The sequence below is a fragment of the Ochotona princeps genome, chromosome 2 (genome assembly GCF_030435755.1).
Source record: "Ochotona princeps isolate mOchPri1 chromosome 2, mOchPri1.hap1, whole genome shotgun sequence".
NCBI classification, from domain to species: Eukaryota; Metazoa; Chordata; class Mammalia; order Lagomorpha; family Ochotonidae; genus Ochotona; species Ochotona princeps.
This window is the reverse complement of record NC_080833.1, coordinates 58,220,229-58,239,258: the sequence shown is the minus strand read 5'-3', so window position 1 is coordinate 58,239,258 and position 19,030 is coordinate 58,220,229. Positions and strand designations below refer to the sequence as shown.

The following is a 19,030-nucleotide window of genomic DNA, read 5'->3' as shown; positions in this document are numbered from 1 at the left end:
TTTTTATTCTTTATATAAAGAAAGGTTTAAAATTTGTCTGGAAAGCTGGAACTTGTTTTTATTGGATTAAATGACTTCTTAGGATATAGAAGAGACATGGGTGTATTAGGTATATTTTGGATGAAAGCAAGCTGAAAAGCTACTTCTAGTTTTTAATCTTTTTAAAGATTTATTTATTTATTTGAAGGTCAGCAAGATCTTCTATGAACTCATTCCCTGCCTAAATGGCCACAACAACCAGTTCTGGCCCAGACCAAAGTCAGGAGCTGGGACTTTCATCTGGGTCTCCTACGTGGGTGGCAGAGGCCCAAACACTTGCTCCATTTTCTGCTGCTATTCCCACACCGTTATTAGGGACACTGTATCATAAAATGACATATATCGTTTACTGGCTTAACCTGCTATGCCATGACACTAGCCCCTGAAATTATTTACTTTTTATTAATTTAAAAGGCTAGACAGAGAGAAAGATCTTTTACCTGCTACTTACTAGTGTGTGCATACCAATGAAGCTGGGTTGGAAGCATAGCTCAGACTTGAACTCAAGCACTCTGTCCACTATGGAATGCAGGGGCCTTACATGATGTCTAAAAATTGCTACACTTGAAACTTGTCTCTAGTCCTGTGCTTTCATTTGATTTAAATTTAAAATGTAGAATCTTTGTTTCCTTATAATTTTCTTCTAATTTAACTTACCGCTCAGTTTTTTTTTTTTTTTTATAATCCATTTTATTGTATTGTTGTTGACAATCTTTACATAGTTAACTATAGTTGAAGGAAAATCAAGAAAGAGAAGAAAAAAAAGAAAAAAAAAAAAAAAGGTTCAGGGGGATAGGGAGGTGGGCAATGCTATTATGTCCATATTGTTTCCATCATGTATCTGAGGTAAAAGGGGATATTGAGGGAGAAGCCCCACCCGGTTTCCCGCCCACCCCAAGTCCCGGATGTGGGGCATGCTCTGAGATATGTGCTCAAGTGGAGTTAATAGTTCTCCAGTTATGAGTCACTGCCAGTTTCGCTCGATGAGGTGGTCCACTGATTGATATGGTCCATCATGAAGTCTCCATTTGTCCCATATTTCGCTGCCAACATGTAGCTGAGATGAATGATTGTCCTATTCTGTCTTCTGTCTACCGCTCAGTTTTTTAAAACACTGAATCTTGTGCAATATTCATGAAATACGTGCTAAATGCATATACAGGTAAACTTAGACTCAATACATATCTTATACATGTGATAGGATTTTTTGAAGATTTATTAATTTTTATTGACATACAGATGGAAGTATTTGAATGTAGAAACATGTAGGTAAACAGTATGAATCTCATTGTATAGATTTTGACACTGAACTACAGTCAACACATTTGATGTTCAAATTCAACTGTTTTCCTCCAAGAATGTCTCTATTTTCTTATTACTTTCCTGCTGTTTTTCCAGATTTGCAGGATTGGTGAAGGTCTAGCTTTGTTTGGTTGCCTATTCAAGAGGGTTTAATTACCATTGAGTATTTTTAACTCCTTATAATAATCTTAGCAGTATGTATTCAAGACTGTTATTATATTGACTGTGCTACCCCTCAATGTATCTGTGGCTGGAGTAGAAGTATAGTAAAGTATACAGAAATACTTCAGGTTTCTCAGAGTCATGTAAATGTCTTTAATTTTAAATGGAAATTCTATTTTAAAGAAAAGTGCTATAATCTGGTGAATTAGTGAAATGTTTATATCACTCTTAATTTAAAAACTTATAAATGTTAAGTAGTTTTTACCTTTTGTTTCTAAAAACACAGTGCCTTTACTTTCCCGAATTCTGCCTTCTGATGCATGTAAAATATATAAACAAGGTATCAATATCAGGTAAGGTGACTTGATTTTTTTTTTCTGAATGAAAGAAAATTGAGACTTAAAATTCCTAATCTTATTCCCTTCATTCTTAGAAGCTACTGGTTTCAGTGATAGTTTGTATATAGCGTTGGTTTATGTGATCAACATCTCTTAAGAGCTAACCCAGCCAATTTCTTGGATTTTTGTATTTTGATCAACCAGTTGACTAGGATGATCTTGATCTTGTGATATATAAAAGTTTATTCAATATTGAAGCACATTACTGTATTTGTAAGTTGTTCTCATACTTTATTTTCCCTTAGGTAAGCTAGGGATATATGGAAGGTTGTTTGTAAGCAGCCAATGGCTAGACCATGCCAGGTCTTTGTAGTTACAAATGAGCACAGTAAATTCCCAAGTGTGCAAAGTTGTACATGTAGGATGATCCTAAGGCCTTTGGACTGTGGACATGTGTGTTGGAAATGTGGATGGTAATCTAAATCCAAGAAATTAAACAGAAAGATTAAAAATTTGGGAGTAGATCAATGGCTTGTCAAGTTGAAGGATAAAGTAAGATTTGATCCTTCATGGTTCCATGTAAGTCAAAAAGACAGTACTGAGTCCAAGTGTGTGGGCCCTTCATTGCTGTGCCCTTCTTAATCATTCTGCTGGGCTGACAGCATGGTCTAAGAGAGTAAGACAATGTTAAACAAGCCTGCTTTCCTTTTCTGATCTTTCATGTTGACGTGATTTTTATTTAGTAGCTAGAGTCAGGAAAATACTTCAACAAAAGGGAATTTTTTTTTTCTCTTTCTGGGTTGATGAGGTGTATATTCAGTAAAGTGAAATCTAGATAAAAGGAAATACACATTTAAACCTTATTCATTAGAACTTGTCATCCATTCATCTTTCACAGGCTTGACACAACTCTCATAGACTTTACTGACATGAAGTGCCAACGAGGGGATTTAAGCTTCATTTTCAATGGGGATGCAGCACCCTCTGAATCTTTTGTAGTATTAGACAATGAACAAAAAGTTTATCAGCGAATACATCACGAGGTAAGCTTGTTGTCTTAGAACTAACTATTCTTCTAAGCAGTTAAAAATGCCTGTGTATTTGGCTGGGGCACAGTGTTATTTAATTAAAAGCGTAAGGTATGGTTGAAGTGGTTTATGCCCAAAGATTTTTTCTTTGCCACTATTTTTTTTTTAAATGAATTGGTTACCAGTTTGGAGTTTGTTTGGCTGAATGTCACTGATTTTCTCCTGTATCAATGTGCTTCAGCTTCCTTTACCTGCGTTGTGTGGCTTTCAAATGGTGAAACTACTGGCATGATGGGCTTGTGACCGTCACGGAAGGACTATAGGAGAACAATAGGGGGAAAATAGTTGGGGAGGATCGAAGGGGAAACATCTGAGCCTGTGGAATTGTATCATGAAAAATAGAAACAAATGGAGGAAGGAGGGAGGGAAGGAAGGAAGGAGGGAGGGAAGAAGGAAGGAAGGAAGAAAACTGAAAATACTGGCCCTTTTACTATCTATTATCTGTGACCTTAGTTTGTCTCAGTATTACTGACCATTTTTTTTTCTTACGAGTGTGTTGTGTGTTGTGTCTAGACCCTTTTACTGTCCCTGACTCTTTGACTTCCTTTTCTTTATCTCCTCCCTTATACTTTGTTACCTTCTTTTTTGTCACACATTTTCAGGTTGAGGTTTCCTATCATCCACCACTGAAAAACCGCTGCACCATTATCTTTACCGTTTATTCTTTTTTTTTTTCCCAAGATCTATTTATTTTTATTAGAAAGTCAGACTTACAGAGAGAAGTAGAGACAAAAATCTTCCATCCGCTAGCTCACTCTTTCCCAGGCCACAAACAGGGAGCTAGAAGGGAAGTTCAGCTGCCAGGATAGGATCCTACATAAGATCCTGGCGCATGCAAGGCGAGGACTTTAGCCACTAGGCTACCTCACTGGGCCCTGTGTATTCTCTTTCCTTGATAAACCAAAGAAAAAACTTTTGCAGTATCTGTATGATGAATTTTATCTTTTTTTTTAACTTTAGCTGCTTTTGCTTTGCCTTTATTTTTTGTTATTTCATTTTTTACTTTATTATTACTACGCCTATTTTTTTTCCCAAATATGTCATATATTAGACTTTTCCATTGCTTTACCTGTTGACAAGACCTTGTTTGTCTTGCATGTTGTACTTTTAGATATTTCTTACATAAGAAACAGGATGAGGAAAGTTGGAAGGAAAATTATCTGTTTAGAAACAAATGGAAGATCCATATCCCCTAGCATTTCTCTTATTGAGTCTGACATAGTTTATGGAAGTCCTTATTTTATTGATTATTATTAATGTATTTATTTTTATTGCAAAGTCAGATATACAGAGAGAGGAGAGACAGAGAGGAAGCTCTTCCGTCCACTGATTCACTCCCCAAGCAGCTGCAGTAGCCAGAGCTGAGCCAAACCGAAGGCAGGAGCCTTTCCCGGGTCTGCTATTCAGGTGCAGGGTCCCAAGGCTTTGGACCATTCTCTCCTGTTTTCCCATGCCACAAGCAGGGAGCTGGGTGGGAAGTGGGTCAGTTGGAACACAAACTGGCACCCATATAGACCCCGGTGCATACAAGATGAGGACTTTAGCTACTAGGCTGTCATACCGGGCCCTCATTCTTTATTTTTAAGAGTAGAGGGAATGATTGCTTTTGTTTTCTGTAGAGTTAGACTCATAAGGGGACTGCATATAAGTGAAAGTTGGTGAAGAAAAAAAAATGGGCCTGTTGGGTATAAAGAGGTGTGAAGAATGGTGTTTTTAGCCATTATAAACTCTGCAAATAATTATTCCCCAGGCAATTCACTAATTTTTGCTTTTCTTTTCTTCTTTATGGGAGTGCACGTGGTAGTTAGAGTAACTTGACCTGTTATGGAATTAGAATCTCAACTGTATTTTCTCACTTACTCTCCTGTACTTGGTCATTCTCCCATTGGTCTCTGAAGCAAACGCAAAGTCATGGTGAACAGGTTTTATATGCCAGCAATGAGGACTGTGTGTTGCTTAAGACCTTCTTCTACTTATGTTCTATTTCAACTTATTTAGTTCGTTATTGTAGTTTAAATTTGAGGGTTGATGTTCATGGATTCTTTTCTGTTCTAAAAGGAATATAGAAAGTATCTCTTCTCATCTGCTGTGTTTTCCTCCCTCATCCTACTCTCTCTCTCCTCTTTTTTTTCACTTAGAACTTACTGGAAATAATAAAATCCAATGATATAAAGGGTTTTGAGTTAGAAAAGAACCAAACTACCATTTATCTATGTTTATAGAAAACAAAACAAGATACTATGTGTGTTTTGTTTTTAGTCTGTCAACTTAATTCTTAAGTAATCTTAAACATTTGCTTTAGAGACTTTATTGTTCTAGTTGTACACTTTATGGATAATCTAGTTATATTTCTATTATGTGTTTGTAATACTGTTAGACTACTGTATTTTATGTGGCTTGCTTTTAAGGACTATTATTCATTTTAGCTTATTAGAGAATACATTAAGTAGCTGAGACTTCTAATTGTTTTTAGAGTGAATGAAAGTTCACATTACTTAGAAGCTGTCTTTCTTTTTTGAAATTTGTAACATTTAAATTGTTGTATTTTATATCTAACATTAATAGCTTGAAAAAAAGTTAGATTTTTATATTTATTTTTTGCCTTTATTCCAGGAATCAGAAATGGAAACAGAAGAAGAGGTTGACATTTTAATGAGCAGTGACATTTACTCTGCAACTTTATCAACCAAATCAATTTCTTTCACACGTGCCCAAACTGGATGGCTTTTTCGGGAAGATAAAACAGTATGTGTAAATCTAGATATTTAAGCTTAAAATTAATATTTAGTATCACCTAAGTAATGGGATAGAAATGCAGGAAGTATTAGTTTACAAAATTATCTTCAAGTAGTTTATTTTCATTTCCTTGAATCCAGATGTGTAATTTCAGTGGTTGCTTACAATGCCAAAATGTATCAAGATTTATTTCCCTGAAAGAGAAGGAAAGAGTGAGGGAGAAAAATAGGGTGGGAGAAATGATTTCTTTTAAAGAACTGGCTCATGAGAACGTATCAGTTGGCAAGTCTAGAATCGTAGAGCAATGTACGAGGCTGGAAATCAGGGAAGAGCTGATGCTGTTGTGATCTGGACTCAGCACTCTGCAGGCCAGACACGGAGGCAGTGTTTCCATACTTTAGCATGAAGGCAGAAATTACAATTCCTTCTGGAAAAATTGGCCTTTGCTCTAAAGATCTTTGACTGAGCGAACAAAGTCCATCCGTGCTTTGGAGAATAATAATACATGCTTTACTCAGTCTGCTCATGAGCATTAATTTCACTAGAAAAATATCCGTACAGCAACATCATGATTGAACACCTGGGTATCATCGCTTAACGAAACTGACATGTAACTAACCTTCATGCAACTTTATACATAGAGCTAAGCGTCCCCCTTGACCAGCACCCACAATTCCAGCACTCGGCTTGGTAATCTATTTAAATGTTCTTTAGACATCTTTTTATTCTGTCCATACAAAAATATTTATCCATAGTAATATGTAGCCTTTTGTTGTTGATATTTACTTTGTATGCAGTATCATATTGTATCTGTGGTTTTGCAAGTGACTTTTTTTTTCACTCTTTAATGTGCCATAGGAATCTTTTATTATAAGTATATACAGTTCTTCATTCTTTGTAGCAACTGCATGGTATTTCATATTTTGAAATATTGTAAGTTAATTATCCATTCTTATTTTTGAACATTTAGCTAAATAGACACATTTGTATCTAGTTTTCTGACAGAAATGATGTTCTGCTTACCATCATTTTGCATTGCCTATTATAAGCAGCAAGAGATAGAGTTGTTCGATTATGGAAAATATACTTACCTTGTTAAATTGATATAATAATTTAATAAACCATTTTTCATTACAAGGTTTCAAAAACTGGTCATTACTATCTGAGTATTTTCCAGCCACAGACACATTCTGACTATAAGATATAGACCGATCAATATTTCTAAGTGTACTGGCAACAAATGGCATTTTAGGATTTCGGATTGTGAGATCCTGCCTTGCAGCCCATTGGTTGACTTTGAAGTCTTATTTGTGCTCTATTCTTCTGGACAGCATTAGACCGATCACTTCAAGAGAAGATAAAAATTGAAACTGGTATTCATCTAGTGAGACTGCTAAGCAGCTCAAAGCTCTTGAACAGCATCTAGGTGGTCTTCTTAAATCTTTTACAGGTAAGGAGGGAGTCAGTAATGATTATAGTTCCCATTTTGTAGGTAGAAACTGGCACAAATTTTTTTTTTTTGTTTTTCTCTTTCTGGTGCCTGGAAAGGAGCCTGCTTGTAACAAGGTTGACCAGGAAATAACAAAACACTTAATTTTAGAAGGCTAGCAAACAGCAATAAGGTGGACTGGTGAATTGTATACAAGAAGAAATGAGAAGTTTACTTTTAGTAAGTTTTAGATTTTATTTTACTTTGTTCCTGAAGTAAGTTATTTGAACCTATGGCCACTTACTAGTCTGACAAAGTCAAGGTTAATGTAACTTAATTGAAAGGAAATGATGTTTTCCTGATGTTTTTATACCGCTATGGTTTCCCTATCCCAATTCTTAATTTAAACACTTAATTGTGTTGGTGAACAAGACTTCTCTGTTATTTCTGCTTCCTTGAAAGCAGTAAGTGGCTGTAGATGGAATTTGATCTTGTTGGAGAACAGAGGATTTGAACAAGTCATTGATTCTAGATATATTAGAGATTTTTACATGTCTTAGACTATGTATTTTCTTTTATTCCACTTTTTTCTAACTATAAAATGGGAACAGTGTTATGCCTGACCCCTCCTTGTCACTCATGATATTTGTTGTTTGGTTTAATAATGTTTTCAAATAGCTTTGTGCCACTTGGGAGTAGATTGTAAAGGAGTACTAGATGGTATTTTTATTTAACTTGACTGCCATAAATTTTTATGTATTTTATATTTTCTTTTATTAATTCAAAATGTATAGTTTTGCACATTTTTAATGTAGTAGAATGCATAAGACAACTTGATAATTTCCACATCTATTACCACCTACATGTTTATTGAAATGTGTTTGCTTGAAACTTTTTATAATCTAAGGCAAACTTTAAATTTTGTTATTTTGAAAAAATATGATTTTGTTTTAGGAAAGAGTGGGAAAATTTTTGGCGGATTTTTATCTAGTGAATGGACTTGTGTTAGAATCAAGAAAAAGAAGAGAACATCTCAGTGAAGAAGATATTCTTCGAAATAAGGCCATCATGGAGAGTTTGAGTAAAGGTGGAAACATAATGGAACAGAATTTTGAGGTATAGTTTTTATTTCTCCTAACTTACGGTTTTGTCAGGGAAAAAAGGAACAGTGGTTATTTCTGATATTCAGTTAAATTTATATAAATGTATTCAGGTTTTACTTATCATGTATTTATTTTTTTTTTTCTGTTAGGTACAGCCTAGCAGGAGAGTGTCCACCATTCTCCTGCTAGGCATGTTCATAGTCCCAGATCTTGAACCTGTCAAGGGGTACAGCAGTCCAGCTTGACATAACTCGTACCCAGCACTGGCACCTGCCAACTGGAGTTGTGGCCTAGCTAGGTGGCCTACATCCATTCTGGCTTTCATGGGTATCAGTTGGTAAAGCAGCCAAGCAAGGGAGTCCCCAAAGTTCCCCTACCCAGCGCACTTCCAGTCCCAGATCTTAGATTTGTCAGCTGGTGCTGTAGCCCAGTCTGAGATTGCCCACCCTAGTGTCAGCATTCACTAGCAGGTGCTTCAGCCTGGTCTAGCCTGTCCCACACACATTCTGGTACTTGTGAGCACAAGCAATGCTAGAGTCCATTCCAGTGTGGACCACTCCAGACTCACTTCAAACACATGCTGATTGGTGCTGCAGTCTTGCCCCACCAGTTGTGCCTACAACTGGCTCTTATAATCATCAGTTGGAGCTCAGCAGGGGTGTGCAGAGAGCTCCCATACCAGGCCAGTTAACCAATCCTGAGTCTTGTGTTGGCTGGCGCATGCCTCGACCCAACCTGGCATGGCCCACCCACACTTTCAGCTCACACTGGCAGGTGTTGTAGCATGTCCTGTTCCCAGAAGTGGCCCACACACAACATTAATAAGTGCTGCGTAGTTACCTAACCTGGCCTGCCCCTTACCCAAGCTTCCATGCGCCCCAGCAGGAGTTGCAGCCTAGTAGGAGGTTTACAGTTTCTCACACCAGGTCTGCTTTCAGCCCTGGACCTCAATGTGTGCCAGTGGGGTCAGTAGCCCTGCTTGGCATGGTTTTCCCTCAGTCCTGACCCTTACATACACCAATGGATGCTGAATTCTGGCACCAGCTGGCCTTTTCTTTTTCTAGCCTTAGTTACCCCAAGTGTCACACAAGTTCCTGTCAGGTGAGTTCCATAATCCAACTGGGCTCAGTCTGTCACCACATTAGCTCGCTATGTAAACTGTTAAATGCTGCAGTCCCACAGAGGTGAATCCACAATTTCCCTACAGAATATGCCCCCAGATCTGGTTCTTTGGCATTCTGGTGGATGCTGCAGCCCAGTCTGATATGGCTACCCATGTTCCGACACATGGGGGCAGGTACTGCAGCCTAGACCAGCCAGGCATGCACCCTAGCCCCAGCTTTTGCAAGTGCCAGTGTGTGACAGGTGATGCCATTCCACAGCCCAGCTCTCCCACGTGGGCAGGCCTGTCCCAGACATGCCCTCTGGTTTCCTCCTCTAAACAAATTCATCTCAGTCCTTTACCTACCTATAAGTGCAGTGACCTGGTTTGTAGAAGACCCCGAAATCATTCCTTCTCTATCAAACATGTGCTCAGCTGTTCCTACGCTAACACATTCTCAGACCCTCTCTCCAGGCAATCTGAAGTGCTCCTGTGACCCTGCCCCAATCTAGAGACTTGGGTGGTGTGAGAGATCTCCTGTGAATTCAACTGGCATTCCTTTATATGTCAGTTGATTTGTTTCACATGCACATTTAAGGATGTTTTCCTTATGTTTGATTGATGAGAGCGTGATGATCATGTGTTGTTATAAAGATTGCTTTTGGTCAACCCTGTTGGGAGTTCTGTGCCCCTCCTGGATGTTGTTTCCCAATTCTTTCTCTAGATTAGGGAAATTTTCCCTTATTATTTCATTACATACTTTTTTTTTAAATTCAGCTTTTTTCTCATTCTGCACCTTCTGGGATTCCCATAACTCTTATCTTTGGCCTTTTCATAGTGTCTTTGAATTCTTGAATACTTTTTTTGCCCTGACCCAGCTTTTTTATTGTTTCTCCATTGTGACAGGAAATATCTTCTAATTTTGAGATTCTTTCTTCTGCCTCCTTCATTCTATTTTGGAGACTCTCCACTGTACTTTTAATTTGCTCCACTTTATTCTTAATTTCTGATATACCTGATATATCAGTTTTCATTTGATTCATTTTCACTGTGACATATACCATGAATTCCTTGAATGCTTGCTTCTCATTGTTGATAAGAAGTTTTATAACAAGTGTTTTGAATTCTGCATCCCCCATTTGCTCAATGTCTTCCTCAGTTAACTCTGATGTTGGCAGACTTTTGCTCCTTTACAGGGGAGTCTTCAGTAATATTCATTGTGCCCGTGTCTCTTCTTTTGCTCTTGGTCATTGCACTTCTGTTTAGCAGAGTCTTCTCCTTGGGGCAGGTTTCTAAGCTGTGTCACCCACAGGTCTACAATTCAGTTTTACTTATTATGGTTGTTGCACGGCTCTTCGTTTGCAGTCCCTTGTGCCATTACCTCCAGGTAGTTTCAGGTCTGGGTTCTTCTGTTGGATTTCCACCATGGTCTTGGTAGCCCCAGTTCCTGGCTCACTTGTCTCCACTTGCTGTGATGCCGTGCTGAGGCTGCACCATTGTCTGTACAACCTTTCTCCCACTTCTGATTGGAGCAGCTCCCAGGATTAGACAGACACCAGGTATCCTATATAGCTAGGTGTTTGGCAGTGCTGATTGCTGGAATCTGTTGGCTGTTAGGTCTGAGGGCCACACAGACCTATTTTGACCCGTAGAATGCCATAGTTTGTGTTATTTTCCTGTGGTATCAGTGTAATGCAGTGAGTTCAGTGAGTTCTTGCCGAGTTCAGTACATATGCAGCTCACTGTTGTCCCTTGCAATCTTAAATTCTTTGCCACACTGTATGAAATGGTACCTGATGTGCCACTGCTAGAGTGGTTGATGTGGTGGCCTTCAGGTCTGAGGGCTACCGGCTCTATCTTGGGTGGAACCTATTGGATGTCATGCTGTTGTAGTTTGCTGAGCCAGAAATGATTTCACTCCCAGCTCAGTGCATGTGCAGTCCTGTCCATAGCCCTTGCCTCCTTAAACAAAATGGCATCTGATATTGCCCTAGGGGACAGACTGGAATATGAAATCCACCATGTTTTTCTGCTCCTGATCAAATCAGACCAGTAGGACAGGCAGTTCTTTGTCTGGGTTCTCCTCCTGAGCTCTCAGTGAACGTCCCTTCCAACATTGTTGCTGGCTAAGTTCTAACTGCTGGTACGATTCAGATCATCACTCCTGGAATGCTGTGGTATAGCTCTCTACACCACCACACCATTATGTCTGTTTCTTTCCTGTCTGTCAGTTTCTGGGTATTCTTCTTCTGTTGTTCTGTCTTCTTCTGTTTCTTGGAATTTACCCTCTCTGTTTCACAATGGATAATTTTTTTCCATCTGTTTAAGTGTGTCCTTACCGTATTCAGCCATCTGGATTCTCCCCAGACTACTTGTTAACATGTTAATACATTTGGGCCTGGTGGCATGGGCTAGCAGCTAGAGTCCTCACCTTGGACTTGCTGGGATCCCATATGGGTGCCAGTTCTAATCCTGGCAGCTCCATTTCCCATCCAGTTCCCTGCTTGTGACCTGGGAAAGCAGTTGAGGATGCCCCAAAGCCTTTGGACCCTGCACCTGTGTGGGAGACCTGGAGGAAGTTCCTGGCTCCTGACTTTGGATCGGCACAGCACCGGCCATTGTGGTCACTTAGGGAGTGAATCATTGGACAGAGAATCTTCCTCTCTGTCTCTCCTCCTCTCTGCATGTCTGACTTTCCAATAAAAATAAATAAATCCTTTTTTTTTTTTTTAAAGAATTGAGTATGGCTTGCCTCAATTCTTTATTACTGATGGAGGAATTAATTATGGTTCAGAGAAGCAAAACAGGAGTTGAAAAGCAAATTTTATTAAAATACATTTAAAGGGAGAGATGGGCCAGTGGAAAGAGCACTAGATTCCTTTCTTTTTGATCTGGAACTTTGTCCCCTAAAATCTGAGGGACATTGACTGATGTGGCGCTGAGGCATCTTTGTCTTTTTCATTGGCATTGCATACGTTTGAGTTCTTTGCTTATGTGGTTGGGTAGAAGTCCATTTGTATTAGGGTATTTTAATAATAAGTCAAGCTACAAACTAGGTGTTCTTGGATGATTCTTGATTTCACTTGGGAGGGTCTTGTGGCCAGTCACCATGCATGCTTGATTATTGGCCTGACAGTACTGCTTAAGATTTCTGACTAATGTTCATATTGGTGTCTTTTTTTCATTTACAACTGAATTTCAAGTTTTTTGAAGTCAGATTAGAGTTCATGTTAAACTTGTGAACGGCTGGTATGTTCAGCTTCTAACATAATGAAGAGAACATTGTAGATGAATGAATGGACAATACTACTTTGATATTTGTGTTAGGTTTTAAGAAAAAGTGATAATTGTGTTCTTATTAGGATTCAGAAAAAATTAATAGTTGATTTAAAGAGTAAATGAAATGTAATTTAAAAGGGACTATTTCAAATATTAGCAAATTAGACAGTTTATTGTATTTTAAAATTTTATACATTTTTAAAATGTGATATTTCTTCATCTCAAGGGTCTTTTTTTTCTTTCTTTTATTTTGGCAGCCAGTTCGAAGACAATCCCTTACCCCACCTCCTCAGAACACTATTACATGGGAAGAATATATATCTGCTGAAAATGGAAAGTAGGTAGTTTGATACTATTTCTTCGTGTTTTTTTCTTTTTCTTTTCTTTCTTTTTTGCTTTTTTCCCTTCCCCTCCTCTTTTCCTTCTGTTTTCTTTCTCTCATTCTCCCTCTCTTATTCTCTCTCTCTGTTTGTTTATATATCTGTAGGCATTTTGAAAGCACAGTCAACTATCAATGGACCAAATCTGTGATAATATTTAACTCAGAGATAAATTTGTTAATGTATTTCTGTTCAAAGTAATTCTTTTACTTTTTAAAAATATCAATTAAACGTAATGATGGAGCATTCCAAATTACTCTTTGAATAAGAACTTGACCTCTTTTTTTTAGAATCCATCCTGTCAATTTATGCACACACAACAAAACAAAGCAAACAAAACTATAGGACTTCTAAAGAAACATAATTTGCCCAAAGCAATCGCATAGTATAATGAGTTTTCTTAATTGGTGGTTATTTTGATTCTTTAACATGACATATAAGGATCATTTACTATTTGTTCTCTCTTTGGCTTTCCAAGTTTATCTCTTGTCATTGGTTTTTTTTGTTGTTGTTGTTGTTGTTGTTGTTTTATCAATGCTAGATTAGTTCTCATCATTCTTCCATAGGATCTTTAATTATTTTTATTTTACTAATACTTTCTAAAGTGCCTAACATAGATCATATAAAGTAGCACCTGTTAACTTTCATTAACTAAAAGAATAATGAATCCATTTTTTAAAAGAATGCATTTTGGATTAATGAATAAAAAGGTGTTTTTTTTTTCTGAATAACCGCTATTTTCTTTTGGCTTGGAATAAAATATTATCTGGTTGAATGCTTTTCTTTTTCTTTAAACCTTACCACATTTTTCTACTTATTCAGCTTTATGGAACACCATTGTTTATCTCCTGGCCTCTGCAAACCAGATGAAACCAGAATATAGTAATTTGTGCTAACTACCACAATTAGTACCTTGAAACAGGGCAGTTTTGAAAAAAGAAAAAGATAATAACAGTTATACTCTGATTTTGCAGAGTAAGGAAGTCTCTCACTGTGTAAGGAAACCAGCTTTGAAGGGACCAGCTAGTCTGCTTTTTCTTTCTTCACTTTGGTTTTATCATTCCTATTCAAGCCAACCTCCTCTGCTTAATAATTGGAAAGCTAATTCTTTATTATAACATGAGAATTAAAAAAAAATAAATCTTCAAACTAAATTTGCTCTATTTCTTTTGACACCATATAGAACTCTATTTTTCACAGTGCTTCTTATTGATCAATGCTAAGACTATGGAAAATATTAGAGAGATTGAGTAATTTTCAAGATATAAAGTGATAATTTTACAGTTTTTTCTTTTTCTAGTGATTGTCTTTGCTCTTAACAATAGCACATATTACAATTGTATTAAAGTTGGAATTAGTTGAGGTCTGATAATTTTTTCCTAAACTTTTACTCTTTGCTATTTCCTTTTTTTGTTACCCTGGTCTCATTTCTTAATACATATTCTCCTTTAGCATAAGTATAATTTATTTCTATAGACTAGTTTAGGAAAATTAAACAATTAATGCCAGTAGGGTATAATAGCTCATTCTTCTTTGGAAGGTATTAGCTTATGGAAAAAATGTATTGTTTTCTCTTTTGCTTCTGTTTTAGAGCTCCTCATCTGGGTAGAGAACTCGTGTGCAAAGAGAGTAAGAAGACATTTAAAGCCACCATAGCCATGAGCCAGGAATTCCCCTTAGGAATTGAATTGTAAGTTTGTTCCTAACTGTGCATGTTTATGAAAGAAGCACTTAGGCCCTATAAGGGATAATATTAATTGTATCTTAATTCTGCAATTGAAAACTTAAAATTCCCTTCTTCTGGGAATTTTTTAGTTCATAAAAATATTAATGTTTTTATAATTTCAGCAGACACATTTTTGAACAGTTGTTTTTTTGTATGAAAGGAATACATGAATACACACTATTGCCAGCAATACCCCAAACTAGTTGGAAGAGTTGATGTAGGACCCCCACACTGGTCCCCTTATTAAACTCTTAGAAAACCTATCACTGACATCAGGGTGGTCGAACAAAGTAGTTATTTACTGCAAATTACAGAGCAAGGAGCCAGGAAATGGTTCCTTATTTTTCAAGCTCCCTGAGTGTGGGGAGCGGGGTGTTAAAGCCGCTTCTGGGATTGGTAGGGGCCATTGCAAGATGGCAGCTGGCCCAGGGCCAGGAGGTGGAGTTGGTGTCGCCAGCAGGTAAATGGGAAGTCACAGGGATAAGCTAATGCCCTCACTGTGATTACTGGCCTATCATGTAGCGCAAAGTGGACCCACGGGGAGAAGTGATTGGTGGAGAACGATATAAAAGTAGCCGGTAAAAGCTAGGCGGAACGGACTGGGACGATGACAAACGGACAGAAGGATGGAGAAAGACGGGATGAGGGAGAAAGAGGATGGGTGGGAGGAAGGGTGCCGGAGAGGAGAAGCATCAGAGAAAAGCTTAGACCAATGGGGACAGGAGCAGCGGAGATAAGGATTTAAACGCAGCTGCTTTTGGCAATGAGGGGTCCGGTTACGGTTCCAGCTTTTCCCAGACCCTCCAGAGTATGACTTGGCATTAGGGGTGAGGAGTTAGGGGTGAAAATTCTTATAGATTGAAATTGGGGCTAAAAGGTACTTGATCTATTAGTGTGCAAGTTTCTGATGGGTCAGTCGTGCTCATGACCTTGCTTTGGTTTGTGATGCTAAGCTCTAGGGAATTTATAATGGCCAGGTGGGCTCCAGCTGGACTGGGTGTTAATACATGTGGCAGTTACCTTTTGTCCTAGACCTGGAATCTCCCTGCCTGGACCTGAAATTTCCCCAAACAGACCCCTCCAGACAATACTAACCGTCAGGTTTTATCAGTTGGAGCAATAAATAACTTCTTGAGTCCAGGGAAGAGAACCTTGTTGAGTGGTGTGGGTGACATTCTGGTAAAGGAGGCAAACCCCTGCCTGTGGTGCCACCATCTGGAAACCAGATCTTGTCCTGGATACCCAGCTTCTGTTACAGCTCCCTGGTTAATCCTTCAGGACTGTAAAAGCAGCAGAAGATGGTACAAGTACTTGGGGCTCTGCCACCCATGTGGGAGACCTGATTGCAGCTCCTGGGTCTTGGCTTCAGCCTGGCCCAGCACTAGCTGTTTCAGTTGTCTGGGGAGTAAACCAGGAGATGGAAGATACTTCTCTCTCCACATCCATTTCTCTTTCTCTCTTTCAAAATAAATACTTTGTTTAAAAAGAAGAACCTTGTTGGGCCATCTATGTAACTCTCAATTCAGTGAATTCCTTTTGGAATTCAGGCAGGCACCTTGGATTAAGGGTGACATGAGAGGCTGTGTGCTGCTTCCGTATTATAGTGGTTCACTTTCAGTACCTGCTGTGAGGTCTAAAAGTAGGGAAGTTCATTGAATAAGAAGTGACAGTCTTTCATCACAATTTTATGATCTGTTTTTATCTAGACCTTTTGTGTTTTACATCTTTTATAAAAATGAGGAATATTATTTTGTTCCATGCTTCATTTTTAAAGAATTTTTCATATCATAGAATTCTTACAGTAATCACATTCCCTGAACATAATAATATTTATTATTTTTTCACTGATAAACATTTTGATAGTTGGCAGTTTGATAAATTATAAACGGTATGACAGTGAACAACTTGCATGCAATGTTTCAAATCTACATTCATCAGCTGTTCTTTTCCTTTCCTAGCTCTGTTTCTCTTCCTTTCCTTCCCTTCCCTTCCCTTTCCATTCTGTTATGTTCCATTCCATTGCTCCTTTCTTTATTCCTTTTTTCTGTCTTTTCTTCTCTTTCATCCTATGGCAGAGTGACCGACAGTGAGGGAGAGAGATCTGTATGCTGAAGACAGAGATAGAGGGAGAGAGGGAGACAGACACAGACAGATAACTCAAGATCTTGTTCATTCATTCCCCATAAGGCTACAACAGCCAGGGTTGGGTCAAGATGAAGCCAGGAGCCAGAAACTCCATCTGACTCTCCCATGTGGGTAACAGGAGCCCAAGCACTGAGCCATCATCTGCTGCCTTCCCCAGGTGGTTGGTAGGAAGCTGGATAAGAAGCAGTACAGCTGGGACTCAAGTTGGCACTCTGATATAGGATGCCATACAACAATACTGCCCCTAGATGTCCCCCTCTCCATTTTGTTGTTGTTGTTGTTGTTAATAGAAAAGCACGTCGGAGAGATGGGTGCAAGTAAGGTAGTAGTAGAGTTGATTTAGAACTGTGGTTTCAGGCTCTTCCCTAAAGTAATGGAGGGGCATGTTGAAGTTCAGCCTGTCTTCTCTTCCTACTTCCTTTTTCTTCAAACCTGGTAAAATACAAATAAAAGTTTGAAGTCCAAATACACATAAGACACTCACTTGACCTTGCCCTAAACTCAAAACTTTAGATGGTGGATAAGATGTTTTGTACCTCCATCAACCTATAGACCTAAGAGTCTCATAATAATTTCCATACTTAGAAATCTGCTACAATTCTTTTTCTTTAATTTTATCGTTTTTTAATGCTTACGTAGCTGAGAAGGATGTATGATCAGATGGGCCAGGTCGAGGAGCCTGTTGGGGAGGGTCAAGGCATGGAGGAAGATGGGTTGGACAAATGTTTCCTTTTTATTTATTTTTATTTTTCTCCTGTATCTTCATGGTTGGGGGAAGGGGAGGGAGCAGTCACTGCAGCACCCAGAAATGGGGGATGGCCACTTGATGTCATCTTAGAGACCGTAACATGAGAAAGAATGTTCCAAGGGTGTACTTGAATGATTTTGATAGTTCTGAGGCATTGTTGGTTTCATTGCTTCAGAGTTGAAAAAAAAATCTTTCCAAAATGTATTGTTTGACCAACTCCACCTTAGTGCACACACCCAGACCTTGCTGCCAAGGCTTGGCCAGGAGAGTCATCTGACTTGTTCTGCTTTCCATCCTCTGATAAGGCACTTGATATCTTCTGCTAGCCTGGTTGAATTAGCTGTCATGTGCCCCTGTATGCATCTAGGCATGCTGTCCACTGCTCAGGCATCAGCAACCGAGGCCCAGTTCATACACAGGCACTTCAAGGCTGGAACACATGTATTGTGATATTCCTTGTGGCCAGAGTTTGAGTCCAGTAGTCTAGTTAGGGAGTTCCCCAAGGAACCTTACCTGACTGTAGCATAAACCAGCTAGTGTGGGGTCTGGTTCAGCCCATCACCCACATCAGCCTATGCACACACCAGTGAATGCAAGTTGCCTGGTCAGTTCCGCCCCCATCTCCATCACCTATACCAATCAATGAGTGCTGCAGACTAGCCCAACCCAGCCTGCCACAAGCTTAGCCGTTGGGCACACTTAGGAACTACAGCCTAGTTTAGACTACCCCCAATAACCCTTACCAGGCCCCACCCCAGCCACTGTTCCTGTTATGTCAGCATGTGCAGTAGACTAGCCTGACCCTTCCTAATCCCAATGGCTGTCATAGACACCCATGGGTGCTGCCGTGCAGTCCACCCTACCCCATGACCCAGTCCACACGTATGCTAATGGGTGCTGTTGCCTTGTCCAGCCCTGGCTCTCATGCTAACCAGTGGGAGCTGCAGACCAGCAGAGGAGTACCCAGTTTCCCTACTAGGTCTGTTTCCTGCCCCAGATCTTATGTTTGTCAGGGTATAGTGCAGTCCACCCCAACATGACTTGCATCCAGTCCTGGCATCTCACATCAGATGCTGCAACGGAACCCCACCATGCCACATTTACTCTGGCTCTTGAATGCACCAGTGGATACAGTAGCCTGGCTTAGTCCAGCCCTCCCCAAACCCAGCTAACCAGTAGATTGATGGCTGTTGCAGCCTACCCAGACCAAAACCACCTCCAGTGGGAGCAGTGCTCTAGCAGGATAGTCTGAATCTCCCTTACCAGGTTTGCCCCCAGCCTGAGGTCTTGTGTGTGCCAGTGGGTGCTGCAGTCCAGTATGGCATGGCCTATCTCACCTAGATGTTCACCAGTGGGTGCCGCAGCTTGGCTTTGCTTGGCCTGCCCCAGTTCCAGCTCATGCTGCTGGCTGTTGTGTTCCAACCTGGCATGGCCTGAAACCTCATCCTGGATC

General features: G+C 39.4%; 1 protein-coding gene across 2 annotated transcripts in view; it reads left to right on the top strand.

Annotated features, from left to right (window-relative positions):
* The window catches only part of ANKRD13C (ankyrin repeat domain 13C), a 79,216-nt gene that overhangs the window by 50,754 nt on the left and 9,432 nt on the right, over positions 1 to 19,030 (top strand). For both annotated transcript variants that reach the window (XM_058657976.1, XM_058657967.1), the window contains exons 6-11: positions 1,790 to 1,856; positions 2,740 to 2,884; positions 5,543 to 5,674; positions 8,049 to 8,210; positions 12,836 to 12,915; positions 14,550 to 14,648. In XM_058657976.1, the coding sequence (XP_058513959.1) occupies positions 1,790 to 1,856; positions 2,740 to 2,884; positions 5,543 to 5,674; positions 8,049 to 8,210; positions 12,836 to 12,915; positions 14,550 to 14,648 (685 nt within the window). The remainder of the gene's footprint in view (positions 1 to 1,789; positions 1,857 to 2,739; positions 2,885 to 5,542; positions 5,675 to 8,048; positions 8,211 to 12,835; positions 12,916 to 14,549; positions 14,649 to 19,030) is intronic.